We start from the raw sequence: 21,220 nt of genomic DNA on the forward strand, positions 1-21,220 counted from the left end.
TTGTCTATCTTTTATTTGTTTGTTTTACTATTTTGCCTTATCAGTTGTCAGTGTTACCAAAGTTTGGAAAAGCTTGTCACCAATTTATGATATTAAGTATATTCAACTGAATAAAAAGAATTGTTAATTTTGTGTATACAATAAAGCTAAAAGTTTCTTTCACAAATCTTGTTTACAGGAAAGCTTTTTGAAGCTTATATCAATTCTAAATATTAAGAAAATGTGAAATACACAGTTACAAATTGTTATTTTTTTATTAATAATTTTTTAATCAATTTTCCAAACACAGGGTACACAATCATATAGAACAGTTATACCGAAAGGACATGTAGAACACAAAAGAAAGATTAATGAAAATAGAAAAGAGCTATATAATATTATTTTTGGTAGTATGCGACTTTATTTTCTTTCTCAAACTACCACCTCCTTGCTAAAAGTCTTCACAGCTTAAGTACACATCCCTAAGTGTTAAAACATTAAGTAACAACATTTCTGTCTCCCCTTACATTAGCTGATGCTGAACACTGTGGACTCCCAGGGGGATTTGGAAGCTTTTATCAAACAGAACATTTCTCTGGTGAGTAACTGAAATGGGTTCCATGAAAACTGCAAAAAGCCTGCTTGTAATTCAGAACTTGCACTCTTACTGTTAATTTGGTATTCATGGTATTACATGTACTATATAACATGTACATATCACCAAGAAAGATAAAAATGTGTTTGGTAGCAATATCTGTATGTGCATTATAATGTATGTGTGTATGTACATGGATATGTATTGTGCTAAGTGTTAGAAGGACAGCAAAACAGTTATGACTTTTCATTTACAGATAATTAATTTTCTTTAGTTAGGATATACAGTCATGTATATTGGAGGAGGGAGCAGTATACATGTATGTCATATACGCCTTTTCCATCCACTTGTACCTTTTTTTATCTAATATCTTGATGAGACCTCAAAATGATTAGATTTTTGGTTACTATTATGCATATACCATTCCTGAAAGATGATAAATTGTACATGTGTATTGCCAAAAGCTTCTTGTTAGAAATTTATGTCTTTGCCACTACCAACATCACTACCAAAAATGACTTTTTTTTTGTGTATCTTGTTTTTCCTCCTCAGAGAAAATTTATCTTCCAGGAAGAAAATTATTCTGTTCCCAAGAAATCTTGCTTGTCCATGGGGCAAGCAAATTTTTTGACTCATTTTTGAGATTAATACTCTTACATGAAGAATACTTTTCTTCCATCAAGAGCAAAAATTCTTGTATTTATTAAGAGTTATAAAAAAGCAAGCATTTCTAGAATTTTTTCTTGCATCATAAGAAAAAAACAAGAAGATTTTGCTTAAAGTTCTAGAAAATTCTTAGGTGTGAGAAAAATTTTCTTCACCAAAGAAGAATAAGAAAATTGTTCTTTGTGTGAGAATTAAGATTTTTGGTAGTTTCTTGTTTTGCTTAGAATTCTATTCTTCATTTTCTTCCCACAAGAATATTTCTCTTCATATAAGAATCGTCCATGAGGTAAGCAAAAGGAGCAAAAATCATTTTTGGTAATGATTGTATTTCTTAATTCTATTTCAGTTTGAGACCAACCAGTATGCCACTATTCTGGTCCTGTACTCTGCAATCCTGTCTAGAAGTATTGACCAGTAAGAGAATAATATTATATATTTTTTAATGAATCAGATATGAATCAAATTATTAACCTATTATGTACTTCTTGTCTCTTATTAGATAGACATACAAATGTATACTAGCTACACATAATTATGTACATATATTCAGTACCAAATGTTCTTTTTAAGCTATATTTTTTATTCCTATTCAGTCTTTCTAATCATTTTAATTAAAAGGGAAATATGTTGGCTATTCATAATGCACACTGTCAGATAAATATGACATCAAATACTAACTTAATGTAGAACAGGGAGTTTGAGAATAATTTCAAAATGCAATTGATCTATTTTTATGCGAAGTAAATCTTTCATAACTCTCTGTATACAAGCATACTTGTTGCGAAAAAATTTGAGACAGGATTGTAACAGTTTTGATTTGTCTGTTTGTTTCTTTGCTTCTTTGTTAGATTAAAGTCATATATATTCTTGAATTTCCTAGTGTCATCTCTGACATGGATGAGCCCACTACCAAGTTGATAGGAGCACACGGCTACTGCACACAGGTGAGGGAATTGTGACTGTTTAAAAGAGACCCCTAGTGATATCTATCCAAAGTGCATGCAAGTTTTTGGAGTGCTGTTAGCATCCATTTTTGCTATAAAACAAAATAGGATTTGTGAAATGTTCCGACTCTCATGAATTCTCTTTTTATTGATATTCTTTAGATAAATTGTTTGAAATATTTGTTAAGCAAAGCAGGCTAAACCCCTTAGAATTCCAATTTTCTCTGTCCTTGGTACTGAAAACACCAATTTGTTTTAAAACACAAACTGGTCTTTCCTTTCCTACTGCAAAATATTTTCCACGTCAAACTTAAAACAATTTACGGTACATGACATTTACATTCAAACTTTTGCACATATTTTCTATGTATTACCAAATGTTGACAACTTGAATGATATATATTAATTTAGTAATTTTCCATTACGCTTGTACAAAGCATACATGTATACTACTACCATTATATTCCATTCATACCATGATATATGATTATACACACGAAATTAGTTTGAATTTTGACATTTCTTTCCATAATATTGAGTTGACATGAAAACTGACATCAGTTATTTGACATTTGTCCTGTAATTGTATATGAACTTTGCTGCCCTTTCTGTCGAAATTGCTTCTAAAACAACATCAGATTTCCCACTAATAAGCATAACCATAATGTTAAGTGACATTTCCAATGGCATTCTTTATCCAAACTGCTATCTTTTATATTCTCTATGACATTTCTGTCACTGGTGATAAACTTCATCTATGTTGGTCCTGTCCCTGGTGCTGAATAACATTTATTAGGGTCTCCTTTTATATTTTCTGTATGACAGGTTTGTACAAATTCAATAAAGCTCACTTACCCTACAGGTAAGGGTTGGACAAGTTTTCTAAATTTCACTTGTCCTATCAGGCAAGTACATTTTAGAAAGTTTAATTGCCCGAACTAACTTTTCCGGACATTTAAAAGACATTTGTCTATAAGTATAAGTAAGTATTTTCAATTTCATCATTGGAATTCTTTTATTGTTGGCTCTACTTTTCTGTATTGATCAATGCTTGATGCTATTTCACTGTGAAAGGTAACATGTAATCTCTTTTATGGAAAAATCTTACTTGCCCGATCGGGCAAGTGGGGTAGGACATGCACTTGCCCAATCGGCACTTTCAATTGCTGGGGGCAATCAGGCTAGTGGACTTGTCCAACCCTGGTACAGACCAAGTACTGAAACAATCTATATACCGACCTGAAGCAACTTTTCACTGTCTTGATATTCAATGTTTTATCGCTATATGTTTTTGTTTGCAGTGAGCAAATGCTTACTTTTTTTCAGTATGTAACAATAAAAAGAAAACCAGACTCATCTGTCGTGACTTAAGACACCCTCTGCCACCTATACTACTAATCTCCAAGCAGATCCTACAGTGAGATGAGATAGCGTCATCCCAACATATAGGATCTGCTTTGGGACTACCTTCAAAGTTACTACTGTAAATTATGCAGAAATATTTGCGCTGGATTAATGTTCGCGGTTTTTGCGGTGTCCACTTCACCGCAAACATAAAACCACCGACCGCAAACATTTTCCATTATTGTTTTAGACTGCAGTCTATGGTGTTACCGCGAAATTAAATCCCCGCGAATTTAAGTGCATTTACAGTATTACTAGTTCAACCTGGATATATATAACTCACGAATACAACAGCAAGCTAAATGAACATTTCTACAGTTTTGTATACCTTTTTAGATTTGATCATTTCTAAGATTTTAACCTTTTTTTTTTGTTGTTTGCAGGAAATGGTGAACCTATTCCTGACGGGAAAAGCTGTGTCTAACGTGTTTAACGACACGGTGGAGCTGGACTCTGGGGGTGGGGAAACCATGATCCTCAGGGGGGTGGGGAGTAGGAGCGAGATCGGTCTCCTCTCACTCTTCGAACACTATGGGTCTTGCCAGGTAGGTAACAGTTGCAAGCATAACTTTAAAATCTTGATTTCAGTTTGCCACACCTTTTGCTTCTTTATCAATAATTATTGCATCATGAGCCCAAGGTCTACAAAAATATGTGAAAAGAGTTGAAAACCAAAAGTGCCTAAATTATCCTGCCAACACTTTACTTTCAAACACCTTTCCAATCAGGTATACTTAACATCAACAGTTACTCTCTTAATACCACCCGATAACAATACAACTGTTACAGTAACCACTTGAGAAAACAAGGGATTTGAAGAGATAGATTATACAGTGCATCAGTAGTCCTGAGAAATACAAAAAAATGAATGGATAAAATTTCAAAATGATATTGAGATATTGAAAAAAGTGGAATTATGGGAATTGATGGTAATTTATCATACTATCATTTTGAAATACAATAAACCAATCTTTTATATAATCGTTTCGATATGACATGCATGTCTTATCAGAAACAATGGATTGTACATTTTCTTGACAATCACATAGCTTTTGAGCACTCTAGGATTGTTAAAAGTACTAAAAGATAATGTTAGACCAAGATATGAAAAAGAAGGACCATTATAATTATATTCTTATAGCATGCATGAAAGATGTTTAATAGTCAATTCAAAGTTAATGAAAAACACCATTTTTACTGACAACGGTTACCATATTTCTTATGAATCTTGCCATTCACTAAACTTAAAAAATAACACTCTCATAGAAAAAAGGGACACAAAACAACTAGATTGACTGTAAAAATGTATATTCTCCTTAGCAAACATAACAACATGGTAAAAAAGAAAGGATTTATTCAGGAGCTCCTCTTCTACTAGTCATGTTTCTTCCCTTGAGCTTTGACTGTTGAAATAAGGTTTTGAAGACTTAGTGCTCTTTTTTTATATACCTTTACTTCACGCCCATTCCAGGTTGGCACCTACATGAAGACCCCCCGTTACCCCATCTGGGTGGTGTGCAGTGAGAGTCACTTCTCTGTACTCTTCTGTCTCAGGAAGGAACTCATGAACGACTGGAAATGGACTTTTCTAACCCTACCCCCCTCCCATCCCATTCCAGGTTGGCACCTACATGAAGACCCCCCGTTACCCCATCTGGGTGGTGTGCAGTGAGAGTCACTTCTCCGTACTCTTCTGTATAAGGAAAGAACTCATGAACGACTGGAAATGGACTTTTCTAACCCTACCCCCCTCCCATCCCATTCCAGGTTGGCACCTACATGAAGACCCCCCGTTACCCCATCTGGGTGGTGTGCAGTGAGAGCAAGTCTTCTCTGTACTCTTCTGTCTCAGGAAGGATCATTATATATCATGAACGACTGGAAATGGATTTTTCTAACCCTACCCCCCTCCCGTCCCATTCCAGGTTGGCACCTACATGAAGACCCCCCGTTACCCCATCTGGGTGGTGTGCAGTGAGAGTCACTTCTCCGTACTCTTCTGTCTCAGGAAGGAACTCATGAACGACTGGAAATGGACTTTTCTAACCCTGCCCCCCTCCCATCCCACTCCAGGTTGGCACCTACATGAAGACCCCCCGTTACCCCATCTGGGTGGTGTGCAGTGAGAGTCACTTCTCCGTACTCTTCTGTATAAGGAAAGAACTCATGAACGACTGGAAATACGAGCGCCGCTTCGACCTGTACTACTATGACGGACTCGCCAGACAGGACGAACAAATACGCCTCACAGTTGGTAAGCATTTTCTTGATTTAAATCAAAAGCACATTTTTACGAGATTGCATTCAAATCTGGCTGCGCGTCACCGATATTGTGCCCTTGGAAAAGGTACTTTTCACAGCTTTCCTCAATTTATTCAGGTGCAAATGAGCACCTACATGTAGCTTTGGCCAGGACCGTCCCTTAAATAGGACGTTACATGGAGGTCCCGTGTCTGGGGAGAGCCACACAACAGGCACATTAAAGAACCCACCACACGTGTGAAGGTGCAGTGTGGGATGGAGTAAGTTCTTCTGTCTGGAGTTGGTGATTCACTGCAAATCACCTGGACGGGAGACGTGGCACACCAAGTCTTGTATCAGCCAAAGAAAGGGTATGTCACCCTGAAAGGGACGATAAAACCCCGACGGTATACAGTGAAATCCTGTGCGTCGACCAACTAACTAAATGTTTTTAATTTTTCAAAACCCTAAAGGTGCTTCAAAATGTTGCCAAGTTGGGGTGCATGTTTCTCTATTTGAGTTTAATGCTGAAATGAATGGCAAATATACCCATGAGAGAAACCCAGTGGAACACTTGCAGATGAATGACTATACACTATGAACGTAAACAGTCACTTCTCTGCTATTTCGTCTGGGTCCCTTGACATCTCTAATGTCTGGAATCGCGTTTGAGCGCTTTTAACAGGTGTTCCAACACTCAAAACAGTCTCCCTTTGATTACGGAAAGGCCAGTTGTCATCAAACGAGTGCTCTAAAACACATTCCTTAATTCACCAAAAGGTTTGAATGTACAGTTACTCAAATGGGCAGCAGACTTAGTGAACATCCAAGCAAACTACTACTCAATTGGTACTCAGGCTACTTGGAGGTTACCAATTTTCAATCAAACTCTTGCCAGACTTTTGATGAATGTACAGAACGTCTTCGTTAGCTTTAGACCTTGAGGCCAAATCTCACCCATTTACAAATCTTGACGCATTTACCCATGTGGCCAATCAGCAATCTTTCATCATCTTATATAACAAACATTCGTTAATGTACAAACATACATCATGTACTGAGCTTCCGTCCTGAGAGCAATATATCACTCTTAAAAATGTCATGTTGACGCAATTACCTTCGTGACCAATCAGCATTGTTCAATCAATCTTATGACAAACTTTTGACAATATACAATTTTCAAGATACAAGTATGTGTTGATTAGCTTTAGAGCTTCAAGCTGTATGTCACCGGTTAATATGGGAATTTTGACACTTTTATCGCCGTTGCCAATCAGAAATTGGGCACCTCGCATCTGAAAGATTGTGATAAGCCTTGTTATGACAAGACCTGCAGGTATGCGAAAGCAAAATGGATGCATGTCTTGAGGAGAAAGGTCAGGGTTTGGGAATTAGTTTACACATGGAAGACTCTGAGTTTTCAACAGTATGTTTTCAACAGCATAAAGCTAGTGTCACGAGGCAGAAAAATACTGTTAATGTTGAGGTTTTCGCAGTGGTTCAATACCGTAATTTTTTGTTTTCAATTGATTTTAGTAGAAACATATCACAGCCAATATAGATGTAAATTTAAGCATGGGTCACTGGATAAGGTAAATTTTAGTTCATGCATGTAATACTATGTGATATGAAGCACCCAGGGCATGAAGATTTCCAAGAAACCTTACAAATATTTCTTGGAAAACTAATATCAAGGGAACCTTAAACATTGTGTACAGCATGTTACTGCTTTATGCTGTTTTGAGAATTAGCTGAAAATCTTGATGTTACGTTAATTATTCATGGGAAAGTCTTGCAAGGGTAAAAATCAGAAATGGGCATTAGACTGTTTCTGGAAAACACCAGAATGTTGTTATTAATCTTACGCTGGTTCACCTTAATCCGAGGTGACCAATATCCGTTGTTTGTAAGAAAAAGCATACTTAAGGATATAAAGTCAACAGACGGTGGTTTCAAATCGGAACATTTTGAAAATATTGCAAATTTGAAACCACTGTCCGCAGACTTAATACTCCTAAATCTTTTGTTTTTAAAGACAACCGATAAAAAAAAAGGTCACCTCGCGGATAAAGGTGAACTAGTGTTATAGAGTTCCATAAAATACATTTTGTCTCATATATGTATATACAAGATGTATATTGTTGGCTAGCCTTATTTCTTTCATTTGTTGTGATTCAGAAAAGATATGATGCTGAACTTGAATATAACATGAAAGCAGATTCTTTTGAATACATTCCAGATAGGTAATGTTACTGAATGAATGATTCAGAAGGACTTTTAGAAACATTTTAACTCTTTGGAATGATTTTTGTTCTATACTGTATTGATAAAGTTTTGTTTTCTTCTTTAACTTCAGACAACTTACATCCCTACCAGCCTCCAGGGGAGGGAGAACTAATACCACCATTGGAGCACTGTATCCGGACAAAGTAAGTGCCAATCAATCAATCAGATATTACTGACTAATCAATAACTATCAGCCTGATCAATTAATCTTTGTTAAACTTTGTTTAAGATAATTTTTGCCCTCTGCTTTGAGATTAAGTTTTTTTGTCATTTAATACATAAATAAAAAAAACAAGTTCCCTATCCATAGCTATTTTCAACATCTGAAAAACAGTTCCACTGCAGTACCTAAGGAAGTCTTTAGGTGGCCCATTCTTGTCTTCCATTTTCCTCACCCCAACCCACACTCTATATGTTATCTATATATTAGGTTAATTACCTATACACAGCTTTTGCGTTATGCTGTACGCAAATAGACAGACATGCAAACATACTTTCAAATAAAATGCACCGAAAACATCATTCTCTTGGCAAAGGTGATAACAAAAGACACTTGCAATCAATAATATTCAACACAATAACTTAGATCTGCCTTTACTATAATTGCAAACCTTATCAATGGACATAAGGCCACACCAATTTAATTTCTTGGTTCACGGATTCGGTCGCTCCTATTTTTTGGAAAAAAAAATAAAAATAAAAATTACCACTCATCAAGTTTTCCCCATTAATGAAACCATTCACCAACTTTCTGGTGTAGCAAATTGGCCTTTATATTATATAAGCTCCTAAAAGCGTGGGTACAGGTGCTGTGACTGTACAATAATAGTGTTTTTGTACTTTTTTCAAGCTGAAAACTTTTTTTCTTTATATTTTGGATTAGCCGTTACCTTTACCCAAACCATTTTACAATTTTTATTTTTATTTCGCCCTCTCGCTCCATATTTTTTATGAAAAAATCCGTGAACCAAGAAATTAAATTGGTGTGGCCTAAGGCCAATTTTACAATTTGCCCTAACCAAATAATGTACAGTACCTAGAATAAATACAGTAACTACTTTTATTGGTGGCTCCAAGAAGTCTGAAAGGCCTTTCGTACGTCTGAAAGGCAAGTGGCTATTTGCTCTGTACCTATAGACTAATACGTGTAATACTCACCAGTGTTACAATACTCGGGGGGTTGGGTAATGTTGTTTAAATTGATTTTCTGACTCCTTACACAATATGAAAGTGGGAAATTGTCTATCAGTAATATTTTGTAATTGGATCAAAATGTCAGCATTTTTTTAGAGAAGAGATCTGTTTCACAAAATACTGTACATGTAGATCCTAAAATATTTCTTATGTTTGTGTTGACCATTTAGCAAGAAATCAACGCACCACAGACGTTTTATTCCTCATATTTAAACCAAAAGTTCCATCGCAGTACCTTAGAAAGATGCTAGGGGTCCATTATCAAACTTGCCCTTTATTTCAAACCCTCACTCATCTTCTAAATATTCAAATCCATCGACAGCATCTCGAGTTATCTTGTCCACAGACACACACTCACATGCACACTGGCACACACACAGTCAAACCTGCATTAGCGGCCACCTTTGTATAGCAACCACCTGGCCATTGCGGTCACTTTTTGTTAGTCCCTTGGATTTTTCCCATTGACTTAAGCATTAAGAAATAGTCTGTAGCAGCCACCTGTCCAACGCGGCCACGGCTACACGATTTCCGGTCCCATAGATACGAAAACACCGCCTATTGCGATCATACACCAGCCGTATGTTACCCTGAGCTGAGTTTAGAATCGTAGTTTGGATTTTGGTACGCGTACTGTACACATACATGTATATATAAACAGCACCTAAAAAAATGACCTACTTTACAAACTTAAGCTAAATGCCAATCTACAAGAAAGTTTGCTTGGCATGTGAATTTGTAATAAGTTTCATGTATGACTCCTTGACAGATCAATTTTTGCATCATTACTCATGATAAATAATTTCCGGTGCAGAAACTTTAGAGTACCTGTGATGATTTGGATTAGGCAAAGGATCAGTTAATGATTTCTTGTCACAAAATAATTGGAGATGTAAAATTTTCATACTGATTCCCAGTGACATCAAAAGATTCATCAAGATACAAATCCTCTAGTGATGCTATGCAATTTTCTCCTTATAATGAAAGGTTTATAATTAAAGTAATTAAAATTAATTGCTGATATTTACCTTTGATCTATCTTGGGCCTTTAAGTGGGATGCAAAACCCTGGATTTCTGTGCATTTAGTTTCAACAACTTGATTACGTATATGGCTCTCTTACCCGCTTGTAGTTTAAGGGCTCTTGTTTATATTTGAATTATAAATATTAACACTCTGGTTACTATTTTGAGCCTTAATCTGGAAGCAAAATCCCTGATTTTTGTGCATATTTGTTTTAACGACTTGATTACGTATATGGCTATCTTGCCCTCTTGGACTTAAGGGCTCTTGTTTTGATTTGAATTATAAATATTTACCACACAGGGAGAGTTTTTAACACTTTATAACTGTTAGAAACGCTCCATAATGCATTCTACCATCACAGATGAACTTTTGTGCTAATTTACAACATATGGCTTGTCCTTGGTGCTGAAAATTTAATTGTGAGAGCTACAGCATATTGGATATACAGTCAGACTATAGCGGCCACTCAAAGGACTGGAAAAAAGTGGCCACTATAGACAGGTGGCCACTATGAAGAAAATGTTGATCATTTGACCATGAGCAAGCTACACATGATTTTAGTTCCCACTAAACTTTCTCACCTCATAACATTGTTTTGATCGGTAAATTCACCAACAAAGACTTGCAGCCAAAATGACCCTGTCAGGAACTCCAAATCCTCACAAACTACCATTTCAAACTCGGTGCAGGGTGACATAAGGCTGCAGTATGGTTGCAATAGGCAGTGTTTCTGTATCAACGGGACCGGAAATCGTGTGGCCATGGCCGCGTTGGACCGGTGGCCGCTAAGCCTATTTCTTAATCATTACAAATCCAAGGGACAGACAAAAAGTGGTCACTATGGCCAGGTGGCTGCTATGCAAAGGTGCCCGCTAATATAGGTTAGTATACAACCAGCTTCTTTAGAAGTAATGCTGGTTTCTCAGAGCAGAAAAATAACTTGCACAAGTCTAGATCGGCAAGCTTTTAAAGGATATTTATGGCAGCAAAATGGCTGGTGTGCTTTTGACTGCTGCAGATTTTTAGTGTCGACCAGTTTTTGTCAGTCAATGAGCCCCAGGGTTCTCACCAGAGCAGTAAAGAAAAGAGTTTTGTGTTTTGTATCCCCTATGCTGACATCTGTATCCCCTATGCTGACATTTGTATCCCCTATGCTGTGATTTGTATCCCCACTATGCTGTGATTTGTATCCCCACTATGCTGTGATTTGTACCCCTATGCTGTGAGTTGTATTCCCTTTGCTGTGATTTGTATCCCCTATGCTGTAATTTGGTCTCCTATGCTTTGTTGTAACCAGCGTAGAGGGATTTCCCATAATGATTCATGCACAGACAAATCTGACAGTGAACAGTTCCCGTCTTCTTCTGCATTACTACCCAATAGATGTGTCGAGTACTTAGCTCAACCATTTTCCCCCTCTAGGAATATTTCATTATTATTCACTGCTTCTTGGATTGCAAGTCATCCAAGAGTTTAGCTAAAGAGCATCTCAATTTTTAATCTCATGAACTCAAGCTTTTTTTTTTGACATTGAGTTGAAGGGTACTTGAATCTTATAAGGAAGATGTTTTAAAGTTATTCATTCCATAATCAAGAGTTTTTAGCCTTGAACATTAAAGAAGATGGGACACTTGCTGCCAACAGTTTTGGTACTCAACATTTTTCGTGGATCAAAAACGTATTAGATAGTGCAGCATCAGGACTTATTTTTATGGTTGTACAAAATGTATTTGGGTCAATTGAAGTATTTCCATTTAGGAACCACTTTGCTTCCACTTCTTGGGCTAAGAAGCCTTATCAAAATTCATTATCAGCCTGCAAGTAAACTGCTCGACCCTTAAACGTTTTTTAAGGTGCATAGTATATTGTACAAGGCCCATGTTTTAAATTAGACTGTACAGTCAAACCTGCCTATAGCAACCACTCAAGGGACTATTTCCTAATGCTAAGTTCAATGGGGAAAAACCATCAAGGACCGACAAAAAGTGACTGCAATGGCCAGGTGGTTGCTATGCAAAGGTGGCCGCTAACACAGGTTTGACTGTACTGTAAATTGTACAAAGCAGCTCAAAAAATGCCCTATATTACAAAAGATGTTGGAAAACGGATACTTATGGCATATGGCATATAATGCCAAACCACAAAAATTAAGCGTGTATTCTTTGGTGTGCCATACTCTGTATGTCATTTTTTAAGTTCCTGTCGTGACCACGTAGGTTTTCAAATGAAGGCAATTTTTGCTTTTTCCAAATTTTGTCTTTTATTTGCACACATACACACAGCACAGTTATGCTGTTAGTCAATAATGCCATTCATATAAATGAACCAAAATAGCCTTTTATATAAATTCATGGACTTCTTTTAAGGCACACTAGATAACAAAATTATTCTTGTTTTCCAATGAAGATCACCCCTCAGAGAAAAAGTAATTCACTGATTGCGGGTGAATGACTCCATTGAATGCTACCGAATCCCAAGTGTGTCCCTTCCCAGAAAAACCTAATTGCAAGCTCTTGTTTTCTTTGAAAAGCAATTTGAGAAAATTACTCCTCTAGCGAAGAGTGTCCATCCTAGTTGACAGTCTTCAACGTCCAAAACATGCACCAGACTTACATTATATGTGGCAAACTTATGGCTACTGGTAAACGTACCAGTCCTATGCCAACGATTCTTTTGAATGCTACCCGATCCCAAGTGTGTCCCTTCTCAGAAAAACCTAATTGCAAACTTTTGTTTTCTTGGAAAAGCAATTTGAGAAAATTACTCCTCTAGCAAAGAGTGTCCATTAACGGCCAACACACAAGACCAACATTAAATGAGACAAACTTGTAACTGGTGAACTAATACGTGTAGGGAAAAGAAAGCTAAAATTAGCTCCCTCTCGGCATAAGCGAAGAGAAGTTTCCATCCTAGTTTAACCGTCCCAAGCATGAACAACGTTAACACACACAGCAAACAGTAAATGTGCCCAACTTATCACTGCTTGTTATGTGCCTGTTCTCAGCTAAAAGAAAGCTAAAGTCAGCTCTCTCTGGTCTTAAGTGGTGAGAAGTGTCGATCCTAGTTTTAAATTCGGAACCATTCCAGGTGACGCATGAACAGTTGACCTAGCCTGGGCATCATCCAGAAAGAAGTTAGCTCCTGCGTTAATTATATGCTATATACAGTGGCTTCTTGCTCTGACATTTATCATACACTATATACAGTCACTTCTCTGCTGTTCTGTCTGGCATCCTTGACCACCTTAACATCTGGAAGTGTCCAAATTTTGGATGAGGGTGCTGATTGGTCCCTACACATTGAGCAAATTAAGGAATGGGTTCAAGTGCCCGTTCGAACAGGTGTTCAAACACCCGAAATGCCCTCTGTCTGCTTAACTACATTTTGTAAGTGCCCATCCTAATTTAGACACGATCTAGACACGTTTTTTCCCGATACCGGCGAGCCAACAACCTCTCGCCGATAGCTTTTTTCAGCATCTAGATGGAACTGCAATATCGCCGTCAAGATTTCGGGAAAATTTCTCCCGAAAGGTCCAGACCATTCGCCCGATAGCTTACCGATAGCTTAGCAGGGGTCCCCGACAATTTCGACTTCGGGAGAGCTCATTAGCATATAACGCCATTTGGAAAATCGCGCTATATGTTTATGACTTCAAGCGCCATGGGTGTCCAGCCCCCTACGTTCTAGATCCATCCCGACATCTCCACGGATATCGGTAAAAACTGTGTGTAGATTGGGCCTTAGCTATCATGGTAACCCTAGTTAATGGATGAACAATGTTAACACACAGCAATCACTACTTGTAAATGTATACAGGAAACCTAAAACCATTACCCTCTGGACTATACCTAAAAAAAATTCTTATTATATTTCAGCCATACCATAGGTATGGTGAAATATATTGTATTCGTAATGTTTCTTTCTTTCTTTCTTTCTCCTGTCAAATCTTCAAATCGAATCAACGCCGCCATTTTTTAACCGATTGACTTGAAATTTGGCACAAAGGTAGAGTAAGCCAATACCCCCAGGTGTTTTTTTCATTTTTTTCATATCTGCCTTTAAAATGATTTTATCGAGGTTTTTGTCAATTTTTATGTATATTTCGGGCTCCTGTACCCTGGTATTAAAGCCGAATGACATGAAATTTGGTACAGAGGTGCCTAGATCATATGCTCACCTAGATTCAATAACAGTTTTGGCATACGGTACAACAAAATGCTTAATTTTGCGATTTTTGGCCATTTTTTGACCAAAAAAGGACATTTTTGGCTCCTGTAGCCTCGTTTTACAACCAAATGATCTGAAATTTGGTATAAAAGTGCCCTTCAATTATGTGCACATAAATTCAATAAAAGTTTTCCCATACGGTACAACAAAACGCTTAATTTTGCGATTTTATGGCCATTTTTGACAAAATTTGGACATTTTTGGCTCCTGTTCCCTCGATTTACAACCTAATGACCCGTAAATTGGTAAAGGGGTGCTCTAGATATCTATTCAAATGACCCATGTATAATTTTTGGCATGGACTACTTTAAAATGATATGTTTGGGATTTTTTTTGGTCATTTTCCAATGGCCAAAGGGGTCAACGACCTCAAGACCTATTGTTGCATGAGGGAGATGGCTGAAATATGCTGTATTTGCTCTCAAGCAAATGTCGGCCTTTCTAGTTTTTGTTAAATATTTGCAGTCTTAAAGTATTGTCCAGCATAGACTTTTAGTATAATGTCTATTTGAATGTCTCACTTGTACAAGTAATTTTTGCATGTAGTTTTGCAATGATACAAACTCTTTCCAGACATACAGTCTTTCAGAGACCAAAAGGTCATCTAATTTACTTCTGATTCAGGCCCACTTAGTAAATAGTCTTTCACCTTCGCTTTGTCAACAGTTATAACTAACTGCGTTGGTGGTAGAGGTTGCAGCTCTTGGCGAACGATAAATTGGCTTACTCTTCGCCAATCAAACTGCGGGTCAAAATGTCGTTGACTGCACTTCGGTTCGTCTTTCATCACACAGACTTATTTTCGAAGACTTGTAATATGTTGTTGACAATGATGTTTTTCTAGAGCAGAGAGTCGGGTCACAAGAGTTGTTAGAGATTGTGTCGCTTACTCCAGACAAACTGTACGTTGGAAATACAGTCAAACCAGCTCAAGAGGACCACACGGGGAACCGGACAAATGGCAAATAACAAGCACACGCACGCGAAGAAGTAAATAAGCGAGGTGTTATTTTTACATCGTATTTTGGCAATTTTACTTAGGACTTCCACGTCGTATGGCAGTCAAAATTCATTGCAAACTGGCCATTTTCAGCACAAAATTGCGCTAGCTAGCTTGAAAATTATGTGGTTGTTATGGGTAGGATTTTGGTGCTGTGCGGTCCTAATGTTTGGCGGTTGTGTTGACCTGCTGGTCATCTTAAAAAGGTTGCTCAATGCTTACGTCAATGTGGAAAATTTGGGGGCCGAGAAAATGTGGTGTCGTAACACTACTAATGACCAGGTGGTTGAATTGAAGAGGTGGTTGCTTGGGCAGGTTTGACTGTATCGACCATGAACAATTAAACTCTAGCCCTAGTGATTTGTTTCTATTCTTAATACTTTGGGCAATTTTCATCTTCTAGATTTCAATTTAAAAAAAGAAAATGTGAGCAGTTGGGAATGCTTTGTCATTAAAAGAGTGGGGTTAGTGGCCAACTCTCTGGTTCGATCCAAGCTGTGTAGTTCATCCAACATGCACACTACTAAAGGAGGTTGCCTTCCTTAAAATATGACATTGAGCAAGATATTGAACAAGTCACTTTTTATTGTGCTTGTCAAAAAACTGCTAGAAGAATTTTCCTTGCACAATGAACCTGAACCTGCAAAAAACATGTACTACACACTAACAATACAGTCAAACCTGCCCAAGACGACCACCCGGGGGACAAGAAAAAAGCGGTCGATTTGGACAGGATGGTGGTCGCAGAGAAGAGTATCGACTGAAAACATGCCCGATGCAAAGTATAAATGGTTTCCGTTGTGTTTAATGCCAAATGGCACGCAAAGAAGCGGGGTCTTTAATGTTAAATACAACACGCACACTGTAAACTGTAAATTTAACCCAAAAATCCGACGCAAATTGGCCGATTTCGGCACAAAATCGCGCTAGTTATCATAAAAAATCGATGAAAACCTCAAATTTGAAAATGATGCGGTCGTTGTGGGTCCCAATTCGGGCCGGTCGCGGTCGTGTTGGCCAGGTGGTCGTTGAGAAAAGGTCACTTAATGCTTACGTCAATGGGAAAATAAATCGGGACCGAGAAAAAGCGGTCGAAATGGCCAGGTGGTCGCTGAGAAGAGGTGGTCGCTAGGGCAGGTTTGACTGTATATAATTATATAGTATCTGTCTCCACACACAGACACACCAACAACATACCTCTTTTTATGGAGGGAACATTATCTGAGTGTGACTTCCAATACGAACCCTGTACAGCCAGAGTACATGTTTACAAAGTTGTAGCTAAATTATAACAAGCTATTTGTGCTAATGATAACAAGATATTGTGCTATTTTTATATCTTATGTCACAAAGCAAAGACGTTACATGGAATCATCAGCTTTCAACATTTTTGCAAAGTTGTTGCGTTCCCTACGAATGGTATCAATTTTTGGCAAAATAAATATTTCATGTGATGATAAAATCAATACATAATGATTGCTATCCATCATAATTTCCTTGGCCCTTAATGGTTATGGTAGGCAAAGTGCACATTAGAAGTTATAAAGACATCATAATTGTAAAGTATTTATGGGTGCTTGATCCTAGACCTCGCTTTTAGCAAGGCCTGCTCTGACCCATTTTTAAGTTGCAATGAGGTACATGAAATTATTTTGACTTTTGTTAAAATGAATTGTTTTGATTTCCTTGCATTTTTTTTCTAATGCAGAAAGGCTTGGTTATTCTAATATTGCTAGAAGTTACTGTCTAGAATAGATATATAGATTTTTTCGAAGGAAACAATGTATAAAAGATAGCTCTATTTTCATGTCACAGGAAAGGATAAGGATAAATACGCTCATTAGACTTTGACAGTTAGTTGTGTGGATGTGTCCATGTTACTGATTATGTGGTCCATAATCCTGATTGTATGGTTTGTCCCCATGGTGCTGATTGTGCGGTTATGTCCATTGTACTAAAATTGTGGTTATGTCCATGGTGCTGATTGTGTGGTTATGTCCATGGTGCTGATTGTGTGGTTTTGTCCATTGTACTAATTGTGTGGTTATGTCCATGGTGCTGATTGTGTGGTTATGTCCATGGTGCTGATTGTGTGGTTATGCCCATGGTGCTGATTGTGTGGTTTTGTCGACAGTGCTGATTGTGTGGTAATTTCCATGGTGCTGATTGTGTGATTATTTTTATGTTTCTGATTGTGTGGTTTTGTCCATGTTTCTGATTGCGTGGTTATTTCCATATTTCTGACTGTTTTTTTCCATGGTGCTGATTGTGTTTTTTTTTCAATGGTGCTGATTGTGTTCTTTTGTCCATGGTACTAATGATGTGTTTTTGTTTCAATGATATTCATTGTGTTGCTTTCTCCTTTGTGCTGATTGTGAAGCTGTGCACATTGTGACAATTGTGTCCTTTTGCTGATTGTGTGTTAATGTTCATGATGTTGATTGCATACTTTTGGCAATAATCATACTATATATTATGTTGCGCATAATGCAAATTGGCTGCTTGTGTCCATGGTGCTGTTTGTGTGGTTTTGTCTACAATGCCAATTCTTTGGTTATGCCCATGTTGCTGATTGTGTGGGTTGATGTATTTCTAAATGTACCAAAGAATTGCATCAACTACAAAGTTTAACTTAAAATATGACCAAAAAACTTTCTCCTTTTGTAGTAAAGATACATGCCAGGTAAAAATAAGTGATTTGCAGAAATTCATTGCCAGACAAAGCAATATATTTTTTTTTATTATGGTAGTTTTACCTGTTTGTCCAAAGTACAATTTTTCTTACCAATAACCTAGTGCGATAATGTCATAATACCACCTTATTGAAATAGTTCCACCTGTTAATCCTGTTTCTAACCAACTACCCACTGTGGTAACTCTGTAATACCACTTAATAAAAAACGTCACACTAGCAGCTCTCCTTTGATTCCTGCAATCCCCTTTAGGCACACTTTTTCATTAAAACGAATCCTCTAGCAGCTACTCATGCACACAGAGTTATACAGAGCGATGGTCTGGGCTTCGAACCCCCGACCCCTCGGTCATAATCGCCGAACCCTTGTGACCTGAGTGTAACCCACATGTGGCTGTCGTGAGCTTCGGCTTTATTATTTCATCGTGCACGAACGACTTCGGTGCACGGTTCATTTTCAACAGCAACCTGGTATTATTCTCAAGCCAATTCCAATTTTGCAGTCTGTCTGTCTCCATCTTACCACGCAAACAACTTAGACCTGAGCCAGTGAACGCAATTAGAGCTTCGTGCTCACTAAGAATTTCTTATTTCTTTGACTTGACTTCAAGCTTCAAGTGAGGTTTGTGCAAAATTCCCTCCATTTCTGAGAAGTCTAAAAGGTTTGACATGAAGTATTTAAGACTTAGAAAATTTTCTGTAATTTGTAGTACAAAATGTACCACAAAATGTAGCCAAGGTTCAGTGTAGAATATGATGATGTCAGTGTAATAGATCTATCTGATAATAGTTTTAACTTAATCTTCACAGGACATTAAATGAAAGTCATAAGCCTGCTTGAATGAATGTAAAATTTATTAAGATAACTATAGTTTATATTTTATATAACTATAGTTTATAGTTTAAATATAGCTTCACCAGATGCATTGAAATGTATTTATCATCATTTGGGTAAAGGTTAACATTTTAAAATATGACAGAATGACAAAACACAATTTTTAAAATTGTAACGTAATTTCAATGGAAACATCCTCAAACTGGTTTCAGTTTTAGCATCAAACCAACAGTGTCAACTGTATCCTTGTTTCTCTTCCCATATCCATGTTACAATATAATACGAGGGGCGTGCAATTAGTAATGGTCCTGACCCATTTCCCATAGCAGGAGATTAATGAAACTTGGCACAGTTATTAGTCTTTCTCTTCATAGGAATCACCCAGAGTTATGCATTTCTCCCATCGTTTGATGCAGCTCTGGACACCGATTTTGTAGGACACCCCAGGTTGGTCCTCCAACTGATGCCTCATCAATGGCACAAGAGGGACGACCAGGTCTGGGAGCTGTTTCCACAGACTTCCAGCCACGTTTGAATTCAGGATGCCAGCGTTTTACAAGGTCATATGATGGGGCATCATCACCATAAGTTTCATTTATTTCATCAAAAGTCTTCTTTGGTGTGCGTCCTTTCAAATACAAAAACCGGATCACTGCGCGACACTCAACTGGTTCAATTTCACACCTGGTCCATTTCGCACCTGACTAAGTTCAAACACCTTTAAATCAGAAACCACAATTAGTTCAGAGCTGTCTTTTGCAACATAACCTATAGAGATATGAATTATTACACATACAAAATTTCATTTAGATCAGACAACTGGAAGTGGGTCAGGACCATTACTTATTGCACGCCCCTCGTACTACATATTACTGTATTACTGTATCCAGCTTTTGGCATAATGTTAGGTAGATAGTAATATTACACTAGATGACAGTATAACATCTAAATGCCTGCACATCTGACAGCACACATGAAAATTATGTTCTTTTCTATCTAGTATATCTAATCCCCAAAAAGGCATGTTCTAAGTTCACAGAAGTAAAAGACTTAAAAGACTTAAACTTAAAATTAGATTCCTCTAAAAGCCATTTTCATTTACACGTCACTGATATTTTCAGTTCAAAGCATCAAGTTCATTTAGTGTCAGTGTCAATTCTTCTTCACGTCCTTAATAAAAAAAGCTGTTAATCCATCTTATTTCCTGACGTGATTTATTAACGGAAAGGCTGAAGATCAAATCTGTTGGGATGTAGACAGTTATTATTTTTTTATTAATACATACAGGTGTTGCTGCTACCCTATCATTCATCTTTCACACTCTGGTGGCTTAAGTTTTGTATGAATGGCTGTTTTCATAATTTGATTTGAGGTTTCTGGTTTGTTTCGCTGCAGCTGTTTTTAAGGCAAAATCAATTCAATTCTTTGGCACACAGACCCCTGGCACGTAAAAGAACCCGCCACACTTATTGAAAAGAGTAGGGGACCTTCCCGGTGTGAGTGGATCAAACCATTCTGGCAAAATAGGGTAGGGAATTTCCGGAGCAGCCTATTGAGTCAGCTAGTTGAACTTGCTGAAGCTCAATGTTTCTGACATGCTGCAGTTAGGCCACATGACCGCATATCCAATGATGTAAGCTTAATTTTTTTTTTCTCAGAGAACAAAAAAATTGAGTCCATGTTGCCCAACTAGCAGGTGAAATCTCAGCAAAACATATTGCCCTCACATATACAGAGACGTAATTCACTTAATATACATCGTAAGGCCAATATGTAATATCTGACACAATTGATCTACCTTTATTAAGTTCTTTCTGTTTGGAATAGGGCAGAGAGGTTATTGAACTGTGTATCAATTTTTTTTTCCTGACCTTTTTACCTGCAGCTGGACTATCAATCTTTCTTATGGCAGGAAGCCAGCCAGGCAGGTGTGATTTTAGATAGTACGAAAGACGAAGATAAAACTGATACAAACATCAAACATGTGCAAAGTGCAAAATATTTCACAGAAGATTTGATCTGCAGGAATAGGACTGGTGTAAATATAGAATACAACACGGTGTATTCTGTATCATCCGAGGTACCAGCCCGACCGTGGGAAGGATCGGCTGAATGGCGGAGGGTGATCC

At 37.5% G+C, this 21,220-nt stretch overlaps 1 protein-coding gene across 2 annotated transcripts in view; it reads left to right on the forward strand.

Moving 5' to 3' along the window:
• The window catches only part of LOC118424246 (probable ubiquitin carboxyl-terminal hydrolase MINDY-4), a 48,635-nt gene that overhangs the window by 12,656 nt on the left and 14,759 nt on the right, over positions 1–21,220 (forward strand). Inside the window, exons 12-17 of one of the 2 annotated variants that reach the window (XM_035832787.1) lie at positions 512–577; positions 1,587–1,654; positions 2,121–2,184; positions 3,972–4,133; positions 5,662–5,842; positions 8,186–8,258. In XM_035832787.1, coding sequence (XP_035688680.1) covers positions 512–577; positions 1,587–1,654; positions 2,121–2,184; positions 3,972–4,133; positions 5,662–5,842; positions 8,186–8,258 — 614 coding nt within the window. Of the gene's footprint in view, positions 1–511; positions 578–1,586; positions 1,655–2,120; positions 2,185–3,971; positions 4,134–5,207; positions 5,424–5,661; positions 5,843–8,185; positions 8,259–21,220 lie in introns of those variants that run through there. The other variant, XM_035832786.1, reaches the window with a different exon arrangement.

The sequence above is a fragment of the Branchiostoma floridae genome, chromosome 10 (assembly GCF_000003815.2).
Source record: "Branchiostoma floridae strain S238N-H82 chromosome 10, Bfl_VNyyK, whole genome shotgun sequence".
Taxonomy (NCBI): Eukaryota; Metazoa; Chordata; class Leptocardii; order Amphioxiformes; family Branchiostomatidae; genus Branchiostoma; species Branchiostoma floridae.